General features: G+C 42.0%; 2 protein-coding genes across 3 annotated transcripts in view; one reads left to right on the top strand and one right to left on the bottom strand.

The window, feature by feature from the left end:
• Positions 1-20,342, top strand: part of LOC129172138 (uncharacterized) — a 24,431-nt gene extending 4,089 nt beyond the window's left edge. The window contains exons 3-22 of one of the 2 annotated variants that reach the window (XM_054761582.1): positions 273-3,408; positions 3,513-3,680; positions 4,219-4,257; positions 5,109-5,227; positions 7,118-7,262; positions 7,463-7,602; positions 9,216-9,342; positions 9,419-9,454; positions 11,814-11,962; positions 12,057-12,180; positions 12,758-12,903; positions 14,640-14,766; positions 15,990-16,019; positions 16,108-16,220; positions 16,296-16,428; positions 17,616-17,755; positions 18,478-18,601; positions 19,243-19,401; positions 19,487-19,643; positions 19,936-20,342. In XM_054761582.1, coding sequence (XP_054617557.1) covers positions 273-3,408; positions 3,513-3,680; positions 4,219-4,257; positions 5,109-5,227; positions 7,118-7,262; positions 7,463-7,602; positions 9,216-9,342; positions 9,419-9,454; positions 11,814-11,962; positions 12,057-12,180; positions 12,758-12,903; positions 14,640-14,766; positions 15,990-16,019; positions 16,108-16,220; positions 16,296-16,428; positions 17,616-17,755; positions 18,478-18,601; positions 19,243-19,401; positions 19,487-19,643; positions 19,936-20,024 — 5,401 coding nt within the window. In that variant the 3' untranslated portion in view covers positions 20,025-20,342. Of the gene's footprint in view, positions 1-272; positions 3,409-3,512; positions 3,681-4,218; positions 4,258-5,108; positions 5,228-7,117; positions 7,263-7,462; positions 7,603-9,215; positions 9,343-9,418; positions 9,455-11,813; positions 11,963-12,056; positions 12,181-12,757; positions 12,904-14,639; positions 14,767-15,989; positions 16,020-16,107; positions 16,221-16,295; positions 16,429-17,615; positions 17,756-18,477; positions 18,602-19,242; positions 19,402-19,486; positions 19,644-19,935 lie in introns of those variants that run through there. The other variant, XR_008566925.1, reaches the window with a different exon arrangement.
• On the bottom strand, positions 16,724-27,287 carry LOC129172139 (reticulon-4-interacting protein 1 homolog, mitochondrial-like). The gene is made up of 9 exons (XM_054761583.1): positions 26,744-27,287; positions 26,522-26,673; positions 25,986-26,054; positions 25,772-25,896; positions 25,486-25,534; positions 25,270-25,406; positions 23,372-23,555; positions 22,503-22,598; positions 16,724-21,338 (listed from the first exon to the last, which is right to left on the bottom strand). Exons 1-9 carry the CDS (start codon positions 27,000-27,002, stop codon positions 21,159-21,161), a joined length of 1,251 nt encoding a protein of 416 aa, XP_054617558.1. The 5' UTR covers positions 27,003-27,287; the 3' UTR covers positions 16,724-21,158.

Raw genomic sequence — 27,287 nt, 5'->3', positions numbered from 1 at the left:
CATAGTTTCATGAGGAAGGCTTAACAGTGATTTATAAAGATGACATGTTATATACAATCCAGTTGTCTTCACATAACTTTGTGCTCACAACAGAAAATGACTGGGAGGCATAGAATATTGTAAAGGTAGTCTTACAGTACAATGGTATTTTATGCATTCGGAATGTATAGCTCAGATAAGCTTAGATAAGGAGACAGAACTGGAGCAATTGTGTATGTATTATATATAAAAATCCATTATTATTAAAGTCCACATTTTACCATCACATGCAGACAGCAAGATATGAAGAAACCCGAGAAGCCAGCAGCCGGCCGGATTGCAGATAAGATCAGCCTATTTGAGCACCAGGCGGCCACGACGGACCTCAAAAGGACCTTTAAAATCCCGAGGAGCGCCGATGTCTCTCCCGCTAGGAAACCGACAGGAATACTCAAAGCTGATTGTCTGCCACCGGCGCAGAGGTCAAAATCAGCTGAGCGATACGGCACTGCAACTTCCAGCCCTGTGCCACCCCAACAGGACAGTATGCTGACGGTTAAAGAGAGGGCGAGGAACTTTACAGAGGGAGCTACAAGAAATTTTAAATCAGTGCTGCCTCAAAAGTCAGCCAAGACAGGAATTACTAAAAAATCTATAGCATCTGCTGCATCAAAGTCATCAGAACCCGACAGTCAGGGTAAACTGGATACTGAAGCAATGACAAAAGTAACACTAAAACCAGATGGACAGGATACCGCTGCTGGTGGGGTGAAACGTTCCACTCCTATAGAACAATATGGCACACAGACCTTACAGGCAGCAGGCCAGGGTACAAAACCTAACAGTGTTGCAACGAAAAGCACAAGTGACACAGCAGAACTGACCAATAACATAAGCACACGTTACAAAGTCCCTAGCAGATCAGGGTCTCGGTCTAAACGAAGAAAAAGTAAGGAGCCGACTAGTCCTGTTGGCGAAAATCGGGAAAACAAGGCAGACTCTAGTAAGCAAGAGGTCACTGCTGTAAAACAAGTTGATGATGTGGTCTTTCTACCACCCGATGACGTAGAAGGCACTATATCCGATAAACGCAAATTTGTAAAGGAGTCTGACATTTCTGATAAACAGTTGGAGTCGCATTTTGGAAAAGAGACTGATAACCTAGTCAACAGAATGGAGGAAGTACCCGAATCATCAGTCGACAAAGACGAACTCGATACTGCTGCTTCTATCAGGAAAACAAAGAAACCTATTGACGAGGTCTCTGTTAGTTCGTCCCAAAAGGAGGACAAAACTGCGGGGGAAACTCGTCGACCCAAACAGGAGGTCAAAACTGCAGCAGAGCACAAACCTTCTCCGTCGCAGTCAGTAGAACATCTTATTGAGAAGACTCCCCCAGTCGTCAAGAAACCACTTGGTGAAAGCCCAAAACTAGATGAAGAACCACCAAAGCAACCTGGCTCGAGAAGCAGACTAAAAGTAAGGCAGCACCAAATCATAGACACAAAGCCAACAAGTCAGGGTAAAACTAACGACGTTGCGAAATTAGAATGTCAGGATAAAAAACAGCTTGAGAAAAAAGACAAAGAAACACCAAAAAAACTCATCAATCCAGATACAAACATGACACAGAACACAGTTTTGCAGCATAGACGAGACATTTTGAGGACAGAGGAAAGTGTTGCTATGGATAATCAGACAAATCCGACTGAGACACAAGAGAAAACACAGCCTATAAGAGATGTAAATAAAGCAGACTCAGAAGGATCCTTAACGTTCCCGACTCAAACACTAACTACAAACCTAGAGAAGGCTATAGTGTGTTCCGTCATTCAGACTAAAGAGACTGCAAAAGATAGTGATCAAGGGTCTTCCCTTGAAGAGACAGCTGTAGATGTGTCTGAGAAGGTAAAGTCACTAGAAAGAGTCAGGACAGAACAAGATCCAGTAATTATTGCAACACAAGAACACCAGCCTAATTTTGCATCTGTGGAACAATTAGAGGGCGCAGTCACTGACTCACATAAGCATGAACCCAATTTGGGTGGTGACTTTAGTGCAAAGCCTGAGCAAGAAGCAGTCTCTCATGACCCCCCCGTGCTGATAAGGGCTCACACTGACACTATGGGAGCTGTTAAAGAGACGACTTGTATTTCTGTTGAGGGGAAAAGCCAGGGCAGTGAGACACAAAGCTCAGCGGCAAACTCATCTACAGATAAAATATCACTAACAAAACCACAGTGTGGGGAAGTAAATAACACTGTCGATCTCACTTCAGGGAGAGGCTCAGACAAAACAGATCAGAACCGCTCTGATGATGTTCTTTCTTGTGCCGCAGTTAATGTGATAAACAAGACAGATGAAGGGATTGATGCGCCAGGGATTATTGAGCTTCCCCCTGCCATTAACGAGGATCTCTCTTCACAACTTGACACGATCAAAGACTACCCAGACAATAACAAACAATCTTTAGAGGCCCCCCCATCCCCAAAGGCTAAAAAACTAGCCACAGAGCCAATCCAGCATTCATCCCCTAAGAAGCTGCATTCACCACGAGGACTAAGCAGAGATGATTCTTCATTTCATCAGCAGGACGCGCCCTCTAGTTGGCTCGATGTGGACTTCCCAAAGCAAAGACTTAAACTCCCCGGGCCCAAACTGAGCGCCTCGGTGAGCGAAAGCAATCTTCTGGACACATCTGATGAGCTAGATGATGAAAATTTCATTGAGAAGATCCAGAAACTTTGCGCTCCCTTTTCCCTCCCACCACGGAAACACAACCAAATCCGGCCACCTCAGCCCCCTTTTGCGATGCCGGCCATCAAGGAAGACCACTTTGAGAAGACGTTTGACCCCGAGGAGTTTAAATTTGGCCTTAGGAGGAGGAATCGCTCCTTTGACACAGGTCCGAGCCTCTTGGCCAAACTTCAGAACCCAGAGGCCAAAACTGTCACAAAGCCTGCTCGGGCGAGCATAGTAGATAGATGTCTGTTGATTAGTAGTCTGGATACTTCTCATCTAAAAGATATGACGTCTAACAAAGATGAAGAGGACACCAAGGAAGAGAAAGACGATCCCATGATCAGGAAGTCTCGCTTAGAGGGAAGCTGTGTCCTTAACATTCTCACCGCCCCTAGCCCTAAGGGGAGGAGAAATGGGGGGGTTCAGGCACAGTCAGAGGGCACTAACTTTGGTGATGTATCACCGCAGCTTAGCCCTTTATCCGAGTCAGCCTCACCCACTGCAGACAATTTCACCAAAGTTAGGGAAGACCAAATTCAGCCTACAGGGGCTGTGGTCGGTGACTCAGGTCCTCCATTTCCCTCCTTTAACGACATCAAGCTGCCTGACTATTTGGAGAAGTACCTCCCTCTGGAACCTGCAAAAACAGGGCAAAGTATGCAGGAACAGGCGCAAATGAAAACTGAGGTTAGTTTTCTACACTATTTCAAGGTTTTTAAACCCATTAATAACTAAATGTACGTACTAGTGACAACCCTCCAGTCCTCTGATGTTCTTTGTTGATGTGCCAGGTTACTGCAAAAACTACATCCCCCGTCTTTGAACCAGATCTGGTTGTAAAACCAGGTTCGAACCACCCTCATAGTGTGCCTTCATCTTTTCCTGTGAATCCGCCAAGCATTTACCCAGCACAGTCGGAGCTTCGGCAGCCTCTTCCCCAGAGGATTCTTAGTAATAATGTAAGTCTGCCGCATATAATATTTCCCCGGGAACATGATCTGCCGTCCATAATGTAAGATGAGTAGGCAGTTAGAATTTGCACACCGTTCACTGTGTAGGTCGTGTGCCAAGAGTCATCATTAGCTGCAGTGTAAGCTTCTCTATTACACAAACAGTGGAGCTATTGTCCAGGGGGATGCCTTTTGGGTATCTGACAAAGACTGCTCTGTGTAGCCCGCAGCAGTTCTCAAGCATTTACATTACAAATCTTTGTGAATCACAGTGTTCCAAACTCATGCTAACATATTATTACTCTGGCAATCAGCTTCAATTCAGACTTCTCCATTTAAGAATCAGTGGGAAATACATGGAAGTCACTTAAACTGAGAATAATGCCATCTTGTATAAAGACAGCCTACATGTGTCCCAGGCGGTAGAATGAAAAGGTCGGAACAATCAATGAAGCACAAGAAAAATGCAGACCAGCCTCTTCAGCAGATATCTGTCAACCTCCACACAATGTGTCATGATAATACCTGTGTGCTTTTACCCTCCTAGGTGAGGACTGCCAAGGGTTTTCATAAGCGACCTGGAAAGGTACAGTACTTGCAACGGCTGCCCGCATGTAATTGTGCTGTGTTTGGAAGGAACTCTGGAAAGCCTGACTCTGTGCAGTGAAAACATCTGCTTTTCATATGTTGTACTTGGGGGTAAAAATAAATAAGAACATTTTAGCGCAACTGGATGTGATTACTGTCATGGCAATCAGGGCTGACAGTGCACCGCTAAACACACAATACATCATTAAAATAGAAGTAAATACCATAGTTTGCCCACTTATTTATTTGCCTATGTTACACTTGAATGAGTCGGCAACTTTTGACATGTAGTGGCACAGGAACCAGTAAGTTCTCGTACTGCCTTCAGGACAAAGTTCCTCTTTAAAGCATTCCAGTTTAAACGTAAATTAAAAAAGTACCTGATATTGTTTTAAATTACAAAACACTGTTTTGCAGAGAAGATATAGCTAAGGTTTGAATTATATGAAGAGAGCTTTGGCTCCCATGAAGACAATAAATTTATCCATCAGTGGAGGTCTTTCCTACTTGGAGGTTGAGAATTTCATCAGCATTGTTTATTTACTTTGTTTTTACACAATATGACCCTGATAACAAGACAAACCCTCTTCTTCAAGGTTATGTTTAATTTAAGATTAGCATCGTACCTCTCAGCCACCGGTGTGTGAGCGTGACCGGAGGAAAAGCTGTGTTTATCTCTACATGTTGATTTCGGAATCTAAGACGACCTGTATTTTTCCAGACTTTTTTTCTTGAGTCACCCATTGTTTGTAGATTTCGGTTTCACTAAACACAAACTTTCCATACTTGCCTGTTCTTGCTATATATTCTCATATTCATTTTGTATGGACCTCTTGTGTCTCTCCACAGATCGTACTGTTCTCCAAAGCTCAGTTCAGCGGCCAAGCCTACGAGATTTACAGGGACATGGCAGATGCCACTCACCTGCAGCTCTCAAACATCATATCTGTGAAGGTCATCAGAGGATGGTAAGACTTTTTTTGATACAATAAATCAAAGACTAAATGTTTACTGTAGTGGTGCTCTAATTAGTAGTTGGCAGACAGCAAGCAGTGTTGCCTCGAGGCTTCGCAAAACAATGTGATGCATAATCAAATGAAATGTAAGCAAGTGAAGCAGATTCTGGGCTTACGTAATCATAAAATATGCGCACTCTCCCAGCTTCATCTATAACAAACACGTTATCAATAAAAGACAGCGTTACTAACACAATTTTTGACCATTTTATTTATGTTTTCCAACTAAAAGCAGTTGTTTTGGCCTTGTGTAGTACAGGGTTTTGGAAATGATTATCGTTCCTAATGCCCAATCGCAAAAACGTAGGACGTGCGAAGGCTGAGAGAACAAGCAAAAGCAAGGCTTGTTTCGAGTTAAGAGATGAAGTTTGCTGAAATACAGCAGTACCTCGGTCAGCCGGAAACTGAAACGTACAAAAGCCAAAGCGATTTTTCCCATATGAAAGAATGTAAATCCAATTAATCCCATCCAGACACCCAAAATATTAACAAAATAACATTTTATAGGGAATAAATATAGTTTTACATGCAGAAAACAAAGCAAAAATAATTCTAAGTGACAAACAAAATGGATAAATGAACATTTTTACCAGCATAGAGTGTGTACTTTTGTGACAGTAAATAAAGTGTCCTTTAATTAAATGCAAAGATCCTTCCCTTTACTGTATTGATGCAATACATCATTGGAAAATTGCCCAGTGCTTCAGAAACTTCAATAACTTTTCTAATGGGATGTCAGCCTCTGCACACATTGCTACAAAATCCTCAACAAACTGTAATGTCCATGCGTGTGGTTAAGGAAGACATACTCACCGATGCAATTCCAATAACATATATTTTAAGACACCCTGATTTTGTTTACACAATTAGACAGGATGTGGCGAACGGTGCTCTTATTTTGAAGGCCGTAAGTGTGTTGTGTGTGTGGAGAATGTCTGTTGACGGTTACATTAATTAGTGGTTAAAACACACAGTCTGAAACACTCACACACAGTCGCACTAGAAGGCTCTGTTAAACTCAGCTAACCCAGCTAGCTTCCATTCACGCTCCCTAACAGGAGTTTTTCCGCCAACTTTCGCTGGTGTTTCAGGTCACCGTTTCGATGTGTTTATTTCGGGAGGTGGCGGGTTAGTGTTTGTGATGAGATTCCACCACAATTGAGCGGTCCGTCAGGGAAATGCTTCCTCACCCAAATGGTTCTTCTCACGACGAAAGCGTCTGATTCACATTACGTCAATTTCAGCAAGATTCCGCTTTTAACGGTAGATTCTGTTTTTGTTGGCCAATTCCGCGATTCCATTAACGCGGAAATCGTAGTGCCCTAGGCGAACGGGCTCCTTTCTGTCACATTTTCATTTGAGTTTGCCAAATGAAAGAACCTTCCAGTATCCCGTATTATTGTATATACTAAGTATCGCAAGTGTGCGATCTAAAATGGCTGAAGAAACAAGCAATGCTGTGAGGATCCTCCATCCACATCATTATTAATACCACAAGACTCAACATCACAAAAGGTAAAATACAACAGTTAGTTGCGCACAATATTGTATGAGAAACGAGGCAAAACTGAATCATAGGAAAACGCGGCCGTTCGAATACCGAGGTTTGTCTGTATCTATCCAAAACATGTTTTTAAAGATAAACAGAGGTAAAGAGCATGTCTGGCAAACTCCAGCCCTTTGCTGAGGCAACCAATAGAGTCTAACAGTGGCGTTGAGCCCAGTCAACCCAGTAAACCAAAACAGTTGTTAGCACACGAATGAGACAGTTTAAGATAGCCAAAATCAAAACGATACAATCACGTATTTTCTCCATTGATTTATGACTTTTGTTCTCCCTAGCTGGATCCTCTACGAAAAGCCGGACTTTCAGGGCCGCTGTATCGCCTTGGAGGAGGGGGACCTCGAATTGACAAACGAGTGGGCAGAACCGGGGCCAAACAACACCCCGCCAATGCTAATTGGCTCCATTCGACTTGCCGTCTGTGTGAGTGTGCACTGCTTAAATGATTCCGCCTTTTCTGACCTTTTTGCTGTTTTAATAATCGGCACTATCGCCACACATTGTTCCAGGCATCATTGCTAATACTGTACGTGTTACTGCTACATTTGTATTCACTGCTGGCTCCCGGAGAGAGAAATGGACAAACAGACTCGTTGACTGTGTTTTGTTTCCTTTCTCTGCAGGATTACAGCACCCCCCATATTGATCTGTTCACAGAACCGGAGGGTCACGGTAGAGTGACGCCTTACCATGACGACACCATAGAGACGGGCTCCTTCGGAATCCCGCTGAGCACCGCTTCCATCCAAGTGCACTCCGGGTTGTAAGTGAAGCTCATCTATAAGTCAGATCGGAGAGAGCGGAGAGTGGGATGTATTGACCAATGCTTCCAACTCTCACATAGCTTTCTTATTGAGATTGATCCATGGTAGAAAGGTGGTCTATTTCAAGGGGGAAATAATCCTAGAGGGTTGTTTTTGCTTGTAGGACTAGCAGAAAGCCTGGCATGCTGTGCTCAAGGTAGACTTGGCCTTGAATGATGGGATGTTTGCCAGTGTGTGTGACAAATAGCTCATAGTCATCGCCGAGCTTCCTCATTCTTGGTTGTCGCGCTGACTCTCACTTGTCCTCGCTCAGGAATGTCCTTCGTGCTCACGCCTGTTAGAAGACAGCAGGCTTGTTAGTGGTGGTGGTGGGGGAGGGGGGTGCTTGAGGGGTGGGAGCCACTTTGAAAGCGCAGTGGAATGAGAGCTACAGACGAAAGGTGTGGTGAAAAGGAAAATGTTTCACCACGTGAGAGAGACACGCAGGACATTTTGTGCCTGACGCCTAAAGGAAGTTAATGACAAGGGTTTTTTTTTTTTTGGCTTGGCATCTTTGATTTAGTTTTGTTTTTGCAAACATTGAGTGTGTATTTACAGCAGTGATGGACATATAAAGTGCATATTTACATCAGAGAGGGGGTTATCGAACACTACAGTCTGGGCCCTCACTATAGCACTGATTTTTTTTTTTTTAATTATTAATTAATAAATGATCGCTGTTAAGTGGTCGAGTATAGTCTTTTATTACTTAAAAATTGCATATTTAAGAAAATTGTAAGCATTTATGCCCTGAATTAAGCATTTTCAAGCGTAAAAATGGCTAAACGAACAAAAATAGAAAGATAAGGCATTCACAAGAAGTGATATGAAGTGTAACACAGTATCTGTGGCCTTTTAAGAAGCGGGGCCTGGAAAGTGACGTGTGTGTGACGTCAGCTAGTTAGAGTTGACTGTTACCTGAGTGCTAGCAGCAGGTTAGCGGTGTCGAGAGTGGCCGACAGCAGCTAACGTTTGTGTCCTCCTCTCCCACTCATTAATGTTACGTTGTTGTATGTGGTATACGGCATCTGTTACGTTGGATACGTCAAAAGTGAATTACGAGCACAATAGCACAGAGACGGGCGTGGACAAACACAGCTCATTTGCGTTAAAGGGACGTAGTGCCGGTAAAGAGTTTGGCTTCTCAAAACAATATGCGAAGCCAAACTCTTCACCTAAGTGACCCCAGCAAGTCACTGGAACTACGTTCCTCCTCACCGAAACCCGACCAGAACTCCGCACACGGAGCAAAGTGGGGGGTAAGTCACCGCTGATACACTCCACTGCTGATGGGGATGTCATACAACTTCATGTCAAAAAATCTGAACCACCATTTAAAGCTACAGACACACAAGCTGGCGTGTACCCAGTAGGGCTTACTAAAACACTTTTAAACTGTCTAAATTCCAACATGAAGGCTAGATGGTGGCCAACACGCTTTCAAAACACTATTGTGGGACCTGTGAGACTTATTTAAAATGATGCAAATTTAAGTAATGTGAGATCTTGAAAGACGTCAGAGAAGCAAATTGTTGTACTCGGACAACAACAAGGCTGCTTTCCCTGCCTTCAGGTGGCTGGTGTTCAGCGATCCGGGTTTCCAGGGAATGCTTGCTGTTCTGGAAACAGGAGTGTACCCATTTCCGGAGACATGGGGCTTCCCGTCACCGTTTGTAGGCTCTCTCAAACCCCTTAAGATGGTTTGTAGTATTTCCAACTTTAAATGTTGGTTCAATGTGTTTCTGATTTGCACATGTTAATGTGTCAATGTTTCAGGGTGGTTTTAAAGTGGAGAATCCAAATGAAGTCAAGGTAAGACCAATGTTATACTTCATTTTAATGTCAAACTCAAAATGTGTTTTTACCTTGGACATTTTAAAGAATGAGACAATACTTCTTTCAGTCTCCTTGTGAGTCACTCCTCTTGACTGGTACATTTTCAAAAAGAACAGCAGCCTTCAGATTTTTAGAACATTTTGGTTTGGTTTGGTTTGGTTTAGTTTATTTGAACATGAAGGTTACAATGGAATACATCTCATGAATCATTCTTTGACAGTTCCACATGTCCAAAAGGAGTAGGATGAAGCAAAGCTTATTTAATCCTACCCCCCTTCCATTCTACATCTAGTACAGTACATGTAGTTCACTTCCTGCATTCCATGTCGTGTTTTCTGTGATAGTCAGGATAATACACAATAGATAACGGTAAGAAAGCCCTCCCAAAAAATAAAATAAAAAATTAAATATATATATATACATATACATATACATTAATAATAATAATAATAATAATAATAATAATAATAATAATAATAATAAATAAATAAATAAAGAGGATTTTTTTTATAAACAAAAAAAACAAAAACATAACAAACCTGACAGAACAATCAGGACTCTTCTGCCTTGTATTTAGCAAACATCAACTGCTTGTATTGTTTTTTGAATTTGCTCATCTCTGTACATTGTTTGAGTTCTTTACTCAATCCGTTCCATAATTTAATTCCACACACGGAAATGCTGTGGGTTTTCAGCGTAGTTCTCGCGTATAAATGTTTTAAGTTTAATTTTCCTCTAAGATCATATTTCTCCTCTCTGATTAAGAAATACTTTATTAGGTTTTTGGGTAACGAGTTGTTATTAACTTTAAACATTACTCTAGCGATTTGAAAGTGTACTAAATCTGCAAATTTTAATATCTGCGATTTTAAAAATAAAGGGTTTGTATGTTCTCTATACTTGGCATTATGAATGATCCTCACAGATCTTTTTTGCAGTACAGTGAGTGAGTGAAGATGACTTTTGTAATTATTACCCATATCTCCACACAATACGTTAGATATGCTAATACTAAGGAACAGTACAGAGTGTGGAGTGATTTTTGATCAAGAAGATATTTTGCTTTATTCAATATAGAGATATTTCTCGCCACCTTTTGTTGTATATTTTTAATATGACATTTCCAACTCATTTTTTCATCTATTACAACCCCCAGGAATTTATATTCTTCCACTTTTTCAATATCCACTCCATTAATTTGTATTTGGTCGTACGTGTCCTTTCTACTATTACCAAATAGCATTATTTTAGTTTTACTTAAATTCAGGGATAATCTGTTCCTGTCAAACCATGATTTTAATATGACCATTTCATCCTTGACCTTTTTAATGAGTTCTTGTGTGCTTTCACCAGAACAGAAAGCGGTGGTATCATCTACGAATAATACCAATTTTAAGTCCTTTGTTACTTTACAAATGTCGTTGATGTACAAATTAAACAGTTTTGGTCCCAGTATGGACCCCTGGGGTACTCCACACGTGGTGTATAAACTCCCAGATGTATATTCTCCTAGCTTTACAAATTGTTTCCTCTTTGCTAGGTAGCTTTTAACCCAATTCAAAACTAATCCTCTAATTCCGTAACTTTCTAATTTTGAAATTAAGATATTGTGATTAATTGTATCGAAGGCTTTTGTCAGATCCATGAATACAGCTGCTGCGCATCTACTATTGTCTATAGCAGTAGTGATTTCCTCCGTGATTTCGATCAGTGCCATAGAAGTTGAAATGTTGGCTCTGTATCCATATTGACTGCTAGCAAATAATTCATTCTTATTAATAAATTTGTCCAACCTATTATTAAATAGCTTCTCCACAATTTTAGAGAATTGTGGTAACAAGGAAAGTGGCCGTTTTTGAAAATTGGAACCACCTTGGCTGTTCTCATTTTGCTAGGAAATATTCCAGTCTGAAATGATAAATTACTGATATATGTTAACGGGTCTGCGATCTCATTGATGGCCCTTTTAACTGTTTCCATTTCGATTCCATGACAATCAGTTGATGTTTTTGCCTTAAAATGTTTAACAATGCATTTTAGAGATTTAGAGATGACAGGAGCTACATCATCAACACTTTGACTAGGGGAACCAGAAACCACATGAAAAAGGTTTTGGCTTGGTAAGATTTTCAAGATACTGAACGATAACTTGTGGTCCGATACTTATCGGTTAATGTCTATTCCAGTGGCTGGTATTCTTCTGCTTTCCATGCTGTAAACTGCCTACTCTGAGTTATACCCACATTTGTCCCATCATAAAATGGTTTTTGAAAGGTGGAGTGTACTCACGCTTGATCAACTTCGCTAACAAACCTTTGCTTTGATGTTCTTACAGGCGGTGGTGTACGAGAAACCCGGATTTGAAGGCTCCTGTTTGGAAATCGACTGCGATGTTTTCAGCTTTGGAAATGGCGAAGAAGACGACGCGAACACGGACACCCCCAAGCTACAATCTGTGGGTTCTCTGAAGATAATCGGAGGATTGTGAGTATATATTTTTTGGGACTTTTGGTGATAATATTTTAAGACAAAATTCATCCATTAACAAAACAACCCAACTGCACATATTTGCATCCAGCTGGGTCGGCTACAACGAAGCAGGGTTTGAAGGGCAGCAGTACATGCTGGAGGAAGGAGAGTACCTGGACTGTAGTGACTGGGGAGGCTCGGGGCAGATACTGTCACTGCGACCCATCCTGGCTGTGAGTACCATTCTGATATGCATGGGCTAACGTCAAAATCACCAAAAGTTCCTCAGGATCATCAGCAGAGTACAAATCAATGGAATAACTTTCATGGGATTTCTACTTTTTAGGCAGCTCACACACGGTTTCTCTCTGGTCTCTTTTAATCGAATTCTAGTTCATTTTTCACCCTTGGTGCAGTTCGTTGGGTTAGATCTAAACACAGTATTGAACTAGGGTCCACCGATCTGCACCATCTTTGTACGCTTCCAAACAAACTCTGGTGCAGTTCTTTTGTAGGAAGAAGCCATCTAACCTTGATCCACTCGGTTTGTTTCTAAATGGAGATGTGACTAAGGGTACTAAAAAGATAAGACCAAACATGTCTTCGGTTCAGCATTAACCGTGGTACAAAGGTGGTTGTGTAGTCTGTGTGCCAAACATTCCTTTTTACATCCTTGAGACCGTGAAGAGACTTTAGGTGGTTTGCTGTGATGCAAAGCAATTGAACAAACTGCGTGTGAAATCTATCAACAACAAACAAGGTCATAAAGTTTGCCGGAAATCCTAACAAATGCTTTGACGTCTGTCGCAGGATTTCATCTCACCGCACCTCAAAATGTTCAGCAACAGAGATTTCAGCAACCGAGGGGTCAACATCGACCTGATTGTGCCGGTCATGAACATGGACCACACCGGTTACGGCATCAAGACGCAGTCTATTGAAGTCATCAGTGGCATGTAAGTGTGCGTTCAAAAGTTATTTGGGAGTTCCTGGGTCGGGATGCGTACCGAAACTCTGGATCATAATGGCACCAGTGCCAACGTAAATTGTAGTAATTGGACCGAAATACTAAGTAGCTTTCTGTACCTTATTTCGGTGCTAAAGTAACGCAGACTCAGCTACCTGCAACAAGTGCTTGAAGGTGATATTGTGCATGTAACGCCTTGAGCATGACGCTCGTTTTAAACTTTATTGCCAACCTTAATGCACAAACGGCAGTGCTCAATTCCAACGCTGCAAACTCGCACACGTTCCTCAGTCGTCTCCACACCAAAACACAACACAACACTTCCTCGTTATCCATCAATCACACCGACGGCCAGCGAACCCCGGGATTCTGAACATGAACATTACAACACAAGCCGGTCACCGCTCAAATTGTGCGGAGTGTACTGTATTCTTTTAAAGTAGACTACTGTCTACAGATGTCATCAAGGAAGGATGTAACATTGCGATGGTAGGGCAGGTGTGCTCCATCTTGCTGAAAATAAAACTCTAAAAAAATGTCATGGCAGACTGTTGCAGCAAGTGTATACATTATTTTGGGACACCCTGTACATTCTGCATTTCAACTCAATAATTAGCCACAGTTCCAGCAGACGCTCGTGCTTTGCTGTCGTGCTTTGTAAGGATAGCGCAGGTGTGCAACAACACACCCATGCCAACATGTCAACACATGTAAGGCTAGCTCATTTGCACAGCTTCGACATGCCACACCTCAGCTTCCTGTCTGTGTAAGCTGGCCACGGGGCTTGCTCTATTACACCCTCTTACCATGGGAACACACGTCAGAAGGCGTCTGGGGGGTGACGATGGTGCACTGAACTTTATGTCAGTCTTAAATTGAAATATGAACGTGGGGTGACCTTAACTGCAAAATCTTATTTTACAGCTATTATCTGCCTGCACAACAAATCAATAAGATAATACGGATAACGGCATTCAGATCAGGCAATGCTGACTGTCATCTCCTCAGTGAAAGGACACATGTCGGGGGGAGGGGGGTCATCGTCTAATTTGCATAATTGGTCATGACTCACGTCGCATGAGGCGGCAATATCTCACCAAATTGATGAGCAGATGTGTTACAATGCACCACCAAGTCAACTGTGGTTGATTTTTCAGGCTTCTGATGGCATATGAGGTGTGTTAGACGTAGAGTTACCATCGACTGTACGGAGATGTAACGACAATCTTCACAAACGGTGTCGTTATAATGTGTTTATTAGCCCGGGTGAACAGGTTGCCATTTAGGTCACGCCGCCACACCCTGTCTGTGGCAGCTTATTTGCTGATCTCTGCGAGACTAGTCTTGTATGTTAGCAAGCACAAAAGGCCAACGAATGCAAACATAGCGCTTGCATGTGTCACCCACAAAGCACACACTGCTACGCCAAACATTCGCCAGTTGAAGCATGCACGAGGGAGGTGCTTACTACCTGGATTCTGACCTACCTTCTGGTGTCAGAGGCGGTATCATCTCCATGAAGAAGGATGTCATGAAACGTCCGTTTCAGTGCCTCTTCTCAAAAAAGTGAGGAAAACAAGTGAAGATGATGACCTTTTTCTCACATTTGGTGCTCATAGACAGGCTGCAGGGACACATTAAAGTTTGAATCATTAAAAAGTCACATTTGCATAATAGGGGATTAGAAAGACTCAATAAATTCAAATGAAATGTTTTCTCTCGTAGATGGGTTGTGTTTGAAGAGCCTGCCTTTTGTGGCGAGTCCTACATCCTTGAAAAAGGCCTCTATGGAAGTCCAGAAGACTGGGGGGCACTACAGGACCGGATCGCCTCTGCCATGCCCGTTGTGCTGGTAAGACAGTGTGCAGCTCCTCACACTGAGCCAGCATTTATCCAAGCAGCGGAAACAACTCAAAAATTAAAACTATTAACACTGGATGTAGTATTTATTGCGTTATCTGGCTGCATGAGAATGAACAATTTCGATTTTGTTTGCGCATGTGTGCCTATCGAAGTGTCTGGCGGGTGCAATTCCCCGCAGACACTCAAATTTGGCGCCAAACGAACGTAAACAAACGCTGCGAAAACTTAATCTCCACAAATGTCACTTTAGGTTCGGTTACCGTCTACCACATTTGGGCGTCGTAGAAGCTGTTAATTAAAGTCCATTTTGCGGCTATTTAAAAAACTGTTGTCCTTGTTCGGCGCGCTATTTTGTAACAGTGCAGGAAATTCACTTCCGGGTTTGTGATGCATTTAAAGACTTGCTTTACGTCGGATAAGTTAAGTTTTATCACGGTATTCGTCATTAGTTGTTCCGAAAGGTCCGACGAAAATCGAACCGTAAGAATATTAAAGCATTATTTTCCATATGCAATAATGTAAATCCAATCAATCTGCTACAGACACCCAAAAATGAAGGGCTGCTCACTGTCTGCTCCATTCAGTTGTTCCTTCTGCAAGACGTTGCTACCTTTGAACGCCTCTCAGCGCTTGGTATTAGAAGAAAGAATGGAGACAAATACGAGTTGGCGGAAATCTGTCAATAGCGTTCCAGCTCTGAAAGAACCACAATCCATTGTTAACAGAGACCGAGTCACCCGCGCGTGGATGCTTTGTTTGGCCATACGAAAACCGAGGCGTACGGAAGTGTTTATGTTGTATATGTCATGCTAGCTGTCCAAATATGACACATATCTTTTAAATAATGATTAATTGAAAGGTATATGACACATTGGGATTCAGTGAGTGCATGAGTCACATTGTCCGTGCTTGTGTCTCATGCAGTCCGAGGTCAGGAAGCAACAAGTTGTTTATATCTTTTGGAGCACGTGACACTAAAAATTCCAGAAGAAATGAAACAATGTTAGAGGAAAATATCTGTCATATGCTCTTCGTGACTCATCACGGGGGCTTTTTTATAAAGCACATGATGATGAACTGGCATAGTTTCCAAACCAAAGTTGTTTGGCAATGAAAGCAAAGTACAAGAAATAAAAAAATCATACAAGTTCCTGTTATTGAATTATTGTAGAAACAAAAAGTGAGGAATGACATTTTTTCATTGTATTTCAGGATGACTTTGAGAATATGGCCAAGTTCAAGGTAGGTGACACCTGCTTATGTAGCAGAGAAACATGAGAGGGGCTGGCAGTGATGACTCATGCTTGTTGCTATGCTTTTCGCGCCTCAGGTGCAGCTTTTCTCCGAGCCAGCTTTTCAAGGCAGCATCCTTTCTTTGGAGGACAGCATGGCCACCGTGCAGCAAGGCTTCACTGTGGCCTCCTGCAAGGTCCTGGTAGGCAGGTGAGGAACATATACAGCATTCAACTTAAATCATCCACATGACTCCTTTTAGCTTATTGTGTTAATGTCCCTCAGTTGGCTGGCGTTTGACGGCCAGGACTTCACTGGCAGGATGTATCTGCTGGAGGAGGGAAAGTACCCCGACCTGAGGGCGATGGGTTGCGTCAACGCGAGCGCCGCCATCCAATCATTACAGACAGTTGGCTTTGTAAGTTAATGATTCTTTTATTGTACCTCTTACCACATACTTCAAATAAATCTACTCAATGTGAGCTATTGTGGATGTTTAGATTACAACATGCAGTAATGATATTATCCCCATATTTTGCCAACGATAACACATCATTTCCCCTCATACTACCATAAAAATATGCCACATTTGCACAAAGTTCACACTTGTATTGATACTTTACATTGAAATTGGCAGAGCTAATTTATACATTTTCACCAGAATGCAGCAACATTTGGTATTTGATGCTGGTGTATCAATACTGTACTGTTAAAAGATTTTTTCAAATGCATTTCGTATATGGTATACGGTATGTATTTTTTTCCTGTGGTATCAGTACTTTTGCCAGTATTTTTCCATTTTTTTTTACTATATCAACATCAGTGTTTTTCCTATATTTTTTTTATCATATCAATATTTTTCAGTTTCTCTATTTTTTGTAATATCATATCAATGTACTGTTGTATTTTCCCAATTTTTTGCATTTTTTTCCACTGTAATATCAATCTTTTTCCCAATTTTTTCACCTGCATTATCAATATTTTTCCAGATTTTTCTTATATTTCTTTCAAGCAATACTGATATATTTTCTAGGGTTTTCTCTACTTTTTTTTAACTGCAATTTCAATATTTTTCAGAATCTTTGTTATTTGTTTTTACGGCATACTTCTTTCATGCAATATCTTTTTTTTCTATTCTTTTTTTTTACACAATATTTATATTTTTGCGTTTTTTTTAAACCTCAATGTGAATATTTTCCCTGCTTTTTGGTTTTCGTTGTTACTGCAAAATGTATATTTCCCCACTTGTTTATTTTTGTTACTGCAAATCAATATGTTTTCACTTAATGCTAAATGAGTGCTATTCTGGATTGTGTATGTGTATTTTTATGCTATTGGGTACATGCTAGGATACAGGCATTCATGCTACTAGAACACTCTTGTTTCTTTCTGCCTCTTTTCAAAAACAGTTGCATAGAAATAAATTACAAATGATTTACTATAAAGTCCTTAGCCACCCCTCTGCTAGACAACAGTGGGTACAAAGGTCAGTGTTGTCTGTTGTCATGGTAACGCTTAGATTAAAAACTCCCTTTGATTTAGCATGGCCGACTGCTGCGCTCCACCCACCACGAGGTTCTTAAACGCTTCTCTCCCCCTTGGCAGGAGTTCTCGCAGCCCTCCATCATTCTTTTTGAGCGCTGCGGTCTGCGTGGAAAGCGGGTGGTTCTGACAGACGGCTGTGTCAACCTTCAGCTGGCTGAAGGCTGCGCTCGGGTCCAGTCGGTGCTGGTGGAGGGGGGCATGTGAGTCATACATCCACGCCTGTACAAGATCTCGGCATGGTGTGAATTTGACAGCTCCATGCAGTGTGTGCACTGTTTATATTCCATTTGTATTCCCCCCTTTTTTATTTTTTAACACACAAGCAATTCAGAACTGAAGATTGCATCACTGGAGAGCCAACCTAAATACTTTAGTGATCCCTGCAAAAAAATCGGCGTGGAAGAGTGACTCACACAGTAGACAAGTAAAACTATACCTTCATTTAAGAGAAACAGCGTGGAGCCCCTAAGGTCTGATTTCACAATCATTTCTCCCATAAGAAATAATGGAAATAATCTGTTCCAGGGTCAGCTTGTCACCATCATACTACCTTTATCCATTCGATGTTGAGGACATTTTTATGTGTAGGTAAAAACTGTTGATTTATGATGATGATGGAAACGCGCTGCTGATGTGCGACATTCAGACGTCGGGTGTGAGCCCAACTTTGAGGAAGAACAGAGCTTACAGTGTGTGAGGGAACCAACCCAAGTAGTACAATTGGGTTCAGTTTGGCATGTTATGGTTTAACTGAGCCCTGATGGTGCTACTGTAATTGGTACCTGAACAAGCGTGCCAGTAATATGGTTATTTCACTACCTTTCACAACGTCCGACTAGGGAAACGCAGAAAACAGTTGAAGACTATATTTAACAGGTCAAACCCAGTCGCTGATATTTGTGTTTACTTCCCGTCTTGTCAGGTGGATATTATACGAGGGGAACAACTACCGGGGGGCTCAGATTTTGGTGAAACCTGGTGAGATGCCTGACTGGCGTCACTTCAGCAAGTGGAATAATATTGGATCCCTCCGTCCCCTTTTGCAGGTATGCAACAATTTGGATTTAGTGTTTTCTCAATTAGAGGCCTCCACTCTAACAGATGTCATGCATCAATTAATGACCAAGTGCATCATCCTTGAAGAAATCATATTGGTGAAATTACAAAACAGTATAATTAAAATGCATTTGTGCAAATAAAGCACTACTATCCCTTATAATGAAGGGCTTACCCCTAATAGTCTGGTGCCCTCTACCCACAGTATAAGGAAATACAGTACTCATTTGCCACAACATTAGGGACACTTGCTGATCCCAACAGTACTCTTCAATGGCACCATTGTTGCATTGGTGTATATTTCCTCAAATAGTGGCCTCTACTCTAACAAATGCCATGGCCTGATTAACTGCTAGAGGCATCAAACTGTATTTTTTTTTAATTGAAAAATAAATGAAATATTATTCAAGAAATGCATTTGGCAGTATTTCCTTAAATAGTGAAATATTGGTCTGCGTCTGAATAGACACAACACCCCAATTCATTTGCAATTGCATCATCCTTGAATAAACATTGTGTTTGTGTGTGTGTGTGTGTGTGGGGGGGGGGGGCACATCCTAATAATAGATAATAATGCCAACTTTGTTTTATTATTGTGTGTATGTGTGTGTGTGTGTGTGTGTGTGTGTAGAGGCAAGTGCACTTCCGTCTAAGGAACAGACAGACACGGCTTATGATGTCAGTGACCGGCGATCTAGAGGAGGTCAAACTGCTGCGGATTCAAGAGGCCGAGGAGACGGACGGTTTTGAGCAGGTCTGGGTCTACCGCGGCGGGCATCTCCATTGCAAGGTACTGTTATTTAGAATACCTATTGGACACTGTGACCGTAAATGTGCTCAAATACAACTGAGGTTGCATTTTTTTTTTTTTGCAGATGCTGGAGGAGTGCTGCCTGAGCCCCAGCGGTAGCGTCACTATCGCAGGGTGCCGCATGGGTCTCACACCCGAGCAGGACAACCATGTGTGGAGCATCACCCCTGAGGGCTTCATTCGCTACATGCCGAACTCCAATTTGGTCTTGGAGGTGAAAGGTAAGCTTTTACTCAGGCAACATTGGAGAAATAGTTTAATTGTAAATTATTATTATGCATTATTGTGCATCATTGTCCACAGTGACACCTTGTGGACGAAACTATACTGGCACACAGGCTATTATCATTCAATTAGGTATACTCTAGTTGTATAGAACTACTATAGCATTGCTAATAATATAATGAAACACTTCTAAATGTGGTTTCATACTTTTGTACAGTACTGTATGGTTAAATGTTGCAACTGTGCCCAAATGCTTTAAAGCGATAGTAACACATCTATCTTTTACAGGGGGGCATCATTACGACAAAAACCAAGTGATTCTCAACACCCTCGATCCAAATAAACTACACCAGATGTGGGATGTGGAGATTATTTAAAAGGCTAGCAGGAGGCTCACATGTGCAGCTGCTAAGACATACAAAGGTTCAAGGACTACGTGCACTTTTCCTGCAACTTTTTTGCCTTTTTGTGGAGAGCCGCCGAAAGAATTCTTACGAATGTATTACCACCCACTTAACATACAAGCAGTGAGGTTTGAACTTGAATAAAAAAAGAACCTTATTCATGCTTCCAGTCACAGAGCTCAAGGTTTTATATATTTGTCTTTTCATTGTAATTAACTTAAACAGTGTTAACACCTCATGTATTTTTATTCAAATGTAATTTTGCTTTGTATCCAGCAATAAAACAAATCTACTTTACTTTGCATTGTATGACTTTTCATTTGTGCAAACACACAGTCAGGGAAAAAATGATAAGGCCGCCCTTATTTCTTCAGTTTCTTGTTCATTTTAATGCCTGGTACAACTAAAAGGTACTTTTGTTTATTAACAATGACAACAAAAATAGCTCATAAGAGTTACAATTTTGGCAGTACAACGCTATAGCTATTCATGTAATAACATAAGTGATTTTGGTTATTATCAAGAAAACCAAGGAAGCTGCTAGATATCAGCTCTTCAATTAAACTCTTATGAGCTGTATTTGTTATCATCATTATATTTGTCCAAAGAAATGTACCTTTAGCTGTATCAGGCATTAAAATGGATCAATAAACTGAAGAAACATTTTGTCCATGACTATACGACACAATAAAGGAAGTAATTTTTACAGTATAATGACATGCACCAAATGAAGATAAATTTAGAGCATACATACAAAATGTTGTTCCCTAAATGTTTTTGGATTAATTGTGTTCCCTGCAATAATAACCTCTGACATGTAGGCAAAAAAATGGAGTATTTTGACCACCACATACCACAGCACATCCCAGATACTGTGCAAATATACCCCCCTAGTGTCTGTGCGCAGTATCGTTCTGACATCAGAGCAACACGATAGCTGCATCATTGCTTGTTTGTCCATAAGATAAACATTTAAGCATCAGAATTCAGGGTACCTTGTGAAGTCTTCAAGAATGGTCATTGGATTTGGCAGAATCAGGTTCTCTCTGCCCAATGTGACCTTGTAAAGACAAACAGTGCAGCATCACTCCCTTGGCATCGCTGTCGTTAGTTCTGCGTTTGTGCCGTTTGTTCAGGGCGACTGTTCTGGACCATTTCCTCCTCCCCTTTCTCATGGTCGTCTGTCATGCTAATGACTGTCTTGCCTCTGGCGTGACCGTGCTCCAACTTCTGAAAAGCCTGGGGAACCTGGCTGAATGGAAACGTGGCCTCCACCACTGGTAAGATCTGTCAACAAAAACATGGCTGACACGGTGAGGAAAACACTCTAAAAAGGTGACTGTTCATCTTTTAAAAGACAAGCAAGCTACTCTAAAGTATATACGAGTTCACTTTCTAGAGTGTTGTCCGTGGAGAAGATGTAGAAAAACTGAATGTACTCGCTTTACTCAACTGACAAGTTTACAAAAGCATCTATCAGGTGTAACACGTACTACTACAACAAAGTCCGGAGCATGAAGTGGCACTTCCGCCTTAAGCCCCACCATAAAATACCAGCGTTACATATGCCATCTATGCACAATGTACAATGGTAATAACATCTACTGCTACACTCGGCTGTATTTGTCCTAGCACCGTAAAGGTAATTAGAGCCACCTAGTGGTACCGAGGCATCCGATATTTCATTTATTTTAAAAATTGAATGGAGTCTATTAAAACGGACGCCGCTCTTTTTCTGTATTATGGTCAAATAATAAAATACTCATTTTACGTCATCACATTATCTGATGATAAAGATGGATGGCATGATGCTCTTTATACTAGCTTATTATGTTTGTGTTTGGGAGAATACAATGTGTTTTTATAGGTTTACAGGGCACAGGTTTATGCCTAAATACCCAGAATTCCAGAGCTTCAAATGTGGGAAAAGTGAGGGGGGGATGGGGTATAGAATGTGATGAGGCTGGACAATCCTGAGCAGGTCCGGGCACATACGCAGCCAGGCTTGTTATTCTGGTCAGCATCTCTCGTCATTAACAATGAATGGACAGCGCGGTGGTGATGACACACTGGAAACACTTCTGACTGAGAGAGGGACTTGTGTGTGTATGTGTGTGTGTGTGTGGGTGAGTCCATAGCTTCCCGCCACCGGTCTAAATCGGCTGCTTGCTGTAGCCTAAGCCTCCAGGACAAAAGCACTGAGGTCCAACACGCCTGTGCGAATGGCTGCTCAGCACCGTGTACAAATCCATTCAGCGTCCGATTCCATCAGACACCAACTGACCTACACAGCAGGAATGTCATGTGCATTCCTAAACAAAACTGCGGGGAGAATCTAATACAGGAGTATAGGAAACGTCTACTTGTTTATGCTCAGTCTCCTTTACAACCACCAGTCCTGCTTTAATTTCAAATGCAAGTGATGTTATCCGTAGTGAGTCATTCGGGTACCTTCCCGGCATCCACCAGCTTGCTGACCTCATCCAGGGCCGGCCCATCTGGGGCGTAGAATCCCCAGCGGTAGAAGACGCCATTTGATATTAGATTCTATAAAAGTGAGCAAAGGAAAGCAATTAATTAACAAAATTCACATTGCGTAAAGGGGTACTTCCATGACAATCCAATTACGGGTGTTTTTGCATTAAGGAGAAGGGAGTGCTTCTTTTTTCTCTTCACTTATTTGTATTTAGCAACATTTTGTATTAGGAACAATATTCTATGTGGTGACATTGAGCTTATACTGGAAGAACAGGATCTCAATCATTTGTGCAGGTATACTGTACCTAATTTTGTGACTAGTGGATGTAATTAAAATAGTTATGAAGACAAGCAGGAGCACATTTGATTCATGTCTGAGTCCAGAGGGGAAACCACATTTGTAATTTGGGTCATGCAGAAACGTATAGGAAAGCGTGCTTAGAAGCCTTTTTATTCATGTTGCCAAGTAGTTGAACACTAGAGGGCTCAGTTGAGCTGTGATGTCGCTCTTGAGTTGTTTCTGTGAAGCTCCGGGGGTGTGGCTGCTGATAGCTGAGCCCCTCAAAACTGACACGGCGGCTGCTGCCGTGGACAAAAGGGGCTCGGAGGCTTGGCAAGAAACACACAAACACTGGTATTTGTTGGGGAGGGGGTGGGAGACAGTTGGCTGCAAAAAAAACAGCAAATACTGCTGCTTCAGCAGCCGGCAACTAGGCTCGCACTCGCCGCACCCACACTAATGCCCCCACTTACAACACATACTTTGTTTGACCAGCACAAGTGGACTCAGCACATAAAGCAGCTCCACAAATCATATCTTGTGTGATTTGTGTTGACATCACCTGTATGGCCTTCGTGTGCAGGCTGGATCCAGCGTGAACGAGCCCATCCAGCAGGCCAAGGGAATCCGTTTTGAAGAGTAAAGGGGTTACCAGTGTGACGTATTTAGCCCCAGACCAGGACTTCAGCAGGCCCACCACCCACTCCTCTGTATCTCCACCCACGCCATCCAAAACCACATCAAATCTGGTGACGCAAGAGCAGAAAATTACAACATCAGGAAAAACACCACTCATTATTTTTGTCTTCAAAGCTTAAACCAGAGTTCACCAATATTGCAGCGAGGGCAATGAGATGGTTAAAGGAGCAACCACACTGGCCTGAAGCCTTGGTAGCCATGGAAACTAGACAGTGACCGCAAAGAACATTGAGGCTGTTTAAATGGAATCCTCCTCCTGTTGTTATAATTGCCACAAACGTTAGACATGTGTTTATTACTGTATATCTGAAAGGAAAAGGTTTGAGCATGCAGTAAAATAACATTCTGATCGTCTTCCTAAGATGAAGAAAGACATTTTCAGAAAAAATATGCTTCAAAAACCTACAGGAAACATTGCCGTGGCGACTTCAACTCATTTTGAGAGACTTCAGCTCACAAGTGTATTGCTTTTTTTCTGTGGATTGTTCCGTTTTACCCGTGCGTGGGTTTTCTCCGGGTACTCCGGTTTCCTCCCACATCCCAAAAAAAACTTGCAGGTTAGGTTAATTGACGACTCTATATTGTCCATAGGTATGAATGTGAGTGTGAATGGTTGTTTGTCTACATGTGCCCTGCGATTGTCTGGCGACTAGTCCAGGGTGTACCCCGCCTGTCGCCCGAAGTCAGCTGGGATAGGCTCCAGCATGCCCCCGCGACCCTAAAGAGGAGAAGCGGTATAGAAAATGGATGGATGGATTTTCTGTTTTATGGGCCAACCATCCATCCATCCATTTTCTATACCGCTTCTCCTCATTAGGGTCATATTAGGGAAATATACATTATTTCTTATGGGCCATCTGATGTCCCGGAATGGACTGTGTTTGGCCATAGAGTTTCCACTGTACTAATAATAAGTACATTACAATATTTGTAAAAATGGAAGAAAATAATTAAATATAATGTTCATGGTCCTGGTGGAGACATGATTACAGTGGCTCCTCGCACAATCGCGATTCAACATTCACAAATTCCTCCAAAAATAAACCACAGAAAACACAACTCATTCACCGTAAGTTGGTAATAATTTATAAATATATGACAATACACGTGAAATGTACAGCATACGTGCACCACAGTTAGAAAGCCCTAAACTTTTACATGTTTGTCTTTATGCTTCACTGATATTTTTTCGTCAAGATTTGAGGTTGCGCACTTTGTTTGCCGGTTCTTGAATGCACCATAATTGTGTGCCGAGACGCAAAAGTTAGTTTGGCTATGGAAGCACTGGCTTCGACAGTCCATCCAGCCTGAAAACCTACAGCATGGTGAACACAAGTTAATATACTGTATTATCCTAAGTCATTACTGAAAATACAACATACAGGAAATACAACAGGCATTCATTAGTAGTGAGTGCCTATACATATTACAGTATACAATGGTACATCGGTTAACGTCCACCTCCGGTTAGTGGTGTTATTCGGTCCAACTGTGTCCCGCGTGACACCACGCAACAGCAGGCATTACCTTTAGCTTTATTAATTCCATTATTTGCAAGGGACATCCTTGAGAAATCCACCCAAACTTGCTTACAGTTGGTGGAAAAGTTAACCCATTCATGACATTTGTATGGGCATATCAATTACTTGCGTTTTTTCATCATTCGCTGGAGGTCCCAAAGAGTAACGCCCACGAAAAGCACAGATCTACTGTACACCAAAAACACCACCTACTGCAGTACATGGTAGCAATGTCACATACCTCTCCATCATTTCGAGTTGGTCTGCTGCATCTTCTGCAGCGTAGTCCACCACCTCATCGGCCCCCAGTCCTCGAACGAGGCCCTCTGCATTGTGGGAGCAAGTGACCGTAACATGGGCACCCCAGGCCTTTGCCAACTGGCAGAAAACGGGGGAAAAAAACACTGATACGTATATACACAAAGACACAGCAGGCGTTAAAGAGCTTGTGATTTACCTGTATAGCAAATGTTCCAACACCTCCTGATCCTCCAGTGATCAAAACTCTAGAAGAAACCCCAGAAAGCACATTAAATGACTGCAACTTGAGGAAGTGATGGCACTAACAAAAATAGGTGAAAAAGGGAAATTTATATGAGTAGAAATTAGGTGTGTGTAATCAACTGGTTTGATTTGAAGGAACTGTAAGGAGGCGATGGACTTACGCCGTTTAGTTCGTACAGTGTTCTGTGTGTGAATGCTGAGGGAAGGAGCTGAGTGCCCACGTTCAGGTGGATGCTTGCCTTTTATTGGAGGAGCTGTCTCTGCAAAGACCACCTGCATTAACAAGCGCAGACAAAACAGTGCTGGCGACATAAGGGATGGACGCCGCCTCCATGTGACTCACGCATTTGGGCTTATGGGAAACCTGTAAGTAACACCCACACAAAAACATTAACAGTTGATGTGGCAACTCATTAAGAACATATTACAACCGTGCCTGACTCTGCAGCTCACCTCAAACTCTGTTAGATTGACATATTCTGCCAGACTGCCTTGTTTCCATGGGGGTACAGCAGCCCAAACCTACAGCATAACATTTCACATGGTACTTTAAATCTCACTTATTAGTTATCGACTGATCGTGAAAGCTCGTTCGTCATTCATTGAGATATATTTACAACGATAATTGTATCACATTCATTCCTGTGTCATGCAGACACTAATATTAAGAACCTTGAACTCCTCACGATGGGAAAACCAGAATTATACAAAATAAAAACTATATTATATGAGCACATATTACAGATACATCACGTTTCAATTTGCATAACTGCTGCTGCTTGCGTTAGCTGCTAGCGATACTATTTTTCACACTTGCACTTACACTGCCTGTGTGGTTAATAAAGGTTGTATGATCGTGACAGTTTTCATCCTAGAACAGAGAATTCTATTTACATCATTTCCTAAGCAACAATACAAAGCCAGTTACTTGTTCTAAAAGAAAATTGCTACAAGTTAGTGCATTCCAGTGAACTTTTTCCATTGTGTACCTCATCTCCTGGTGTAAAGTGGGCAACCTCAGATCCACAGTCCACCACCACTCCAGACACATCCCGACCCAGGATCAGAGGAAATTCACCGTCATTGTCCATCATCGATAATGGGTTCTTTCGTAGCTTGAGCAGCTTAGCTCCATACCCTCCTAAAATGAAGCAAAGTGACACTTATGGTTACACTACAGCAGGTGCCTGCTATTGTGATATCCCACCTACCCCTCATCGACACATCCAGAGGGTTGAGACTGGCAGCGTGGACTCTGACCATTACTTGATTGGAGGACGTGATCGTGGGGACGGGCATATCCTCAGAGTACCTGAGAACTTCGTTAGTACCAAAATGATCGATGACCCAGGCAGACATGGTGCTCTGCAGGCGCCAAGGTGAAGAGCTGACATGTCTTCGGAGGCACCAGGCTCGGGACCAAGTCGCTGTCCTAACCCTGAATAAGCGAAGCAGTCTAGTTGACGCCATTACTAGCGACTCTAAAGCCGTTCTTCAGCTAACAACAAGGTCAATTTTTGAGACATGACACTGCCGACATGGAAGACGCTTTCCCCTTTAAGAGCTAGCCACCTAACTAGCTAACATTAACTTCCAGGGAACATTGTATTGTCAATAATATAGCATTAAATAAATAGCAACATCCGATAAACACTTAAGCGTGTATACGACAGATAAATTATGGTGTCGCGGTGTTAAAACAAACAACAACAGCCCTTTGCTAGCTAGGTGGCTACATAACAATGTAACCTCTGA

This window comes from Dunckerocampus dactyliophorus, chromosome 19 (genome assembly GCF_027744805.1).
Source record: "Dunckerocampus dactyliophorus isolate RoL2022-P2 chromosome 19, RoL_Ddac_1.1, whole genome shotgun sequence".
In the NCBI taxonomy this organism is placed as follows: Eukaryota; Metazoa; Chordata; class Actinopteri; order Syngnathiformes; family Syngnathidae; genus Dunckerocampus; species Dunckerocampus dactyliophorus.
This window is presented reverse-complemented; position numbering and strand designations above follow the sequence as displayed.

Excerpts from the sequence above, each read along its gene's own strand:
- LOC129172139 (XM_054761583.1), bottom strand. The coding sequence starts at position 27,002 with ATGGCGTCAACTAGACTGCTTCGCTTATTCAGGGTTAGGACAGCGACT. Across the intron at positions 25,407-25,485 it reads TTGGAACATTTGCTATACAG|TTGGCAAAGGCCTGGGGTGC; the intron begins GTAAATCACAAG and ends GTTTTCTGCCAG. Across the intron at positions 22,599-23,371 it reads TGCACACGAAGGCCATACAG|AATCTAATATCAAATGGCGT; the intron begins GTGATGTCAACA and ends TCACTTTTATAG.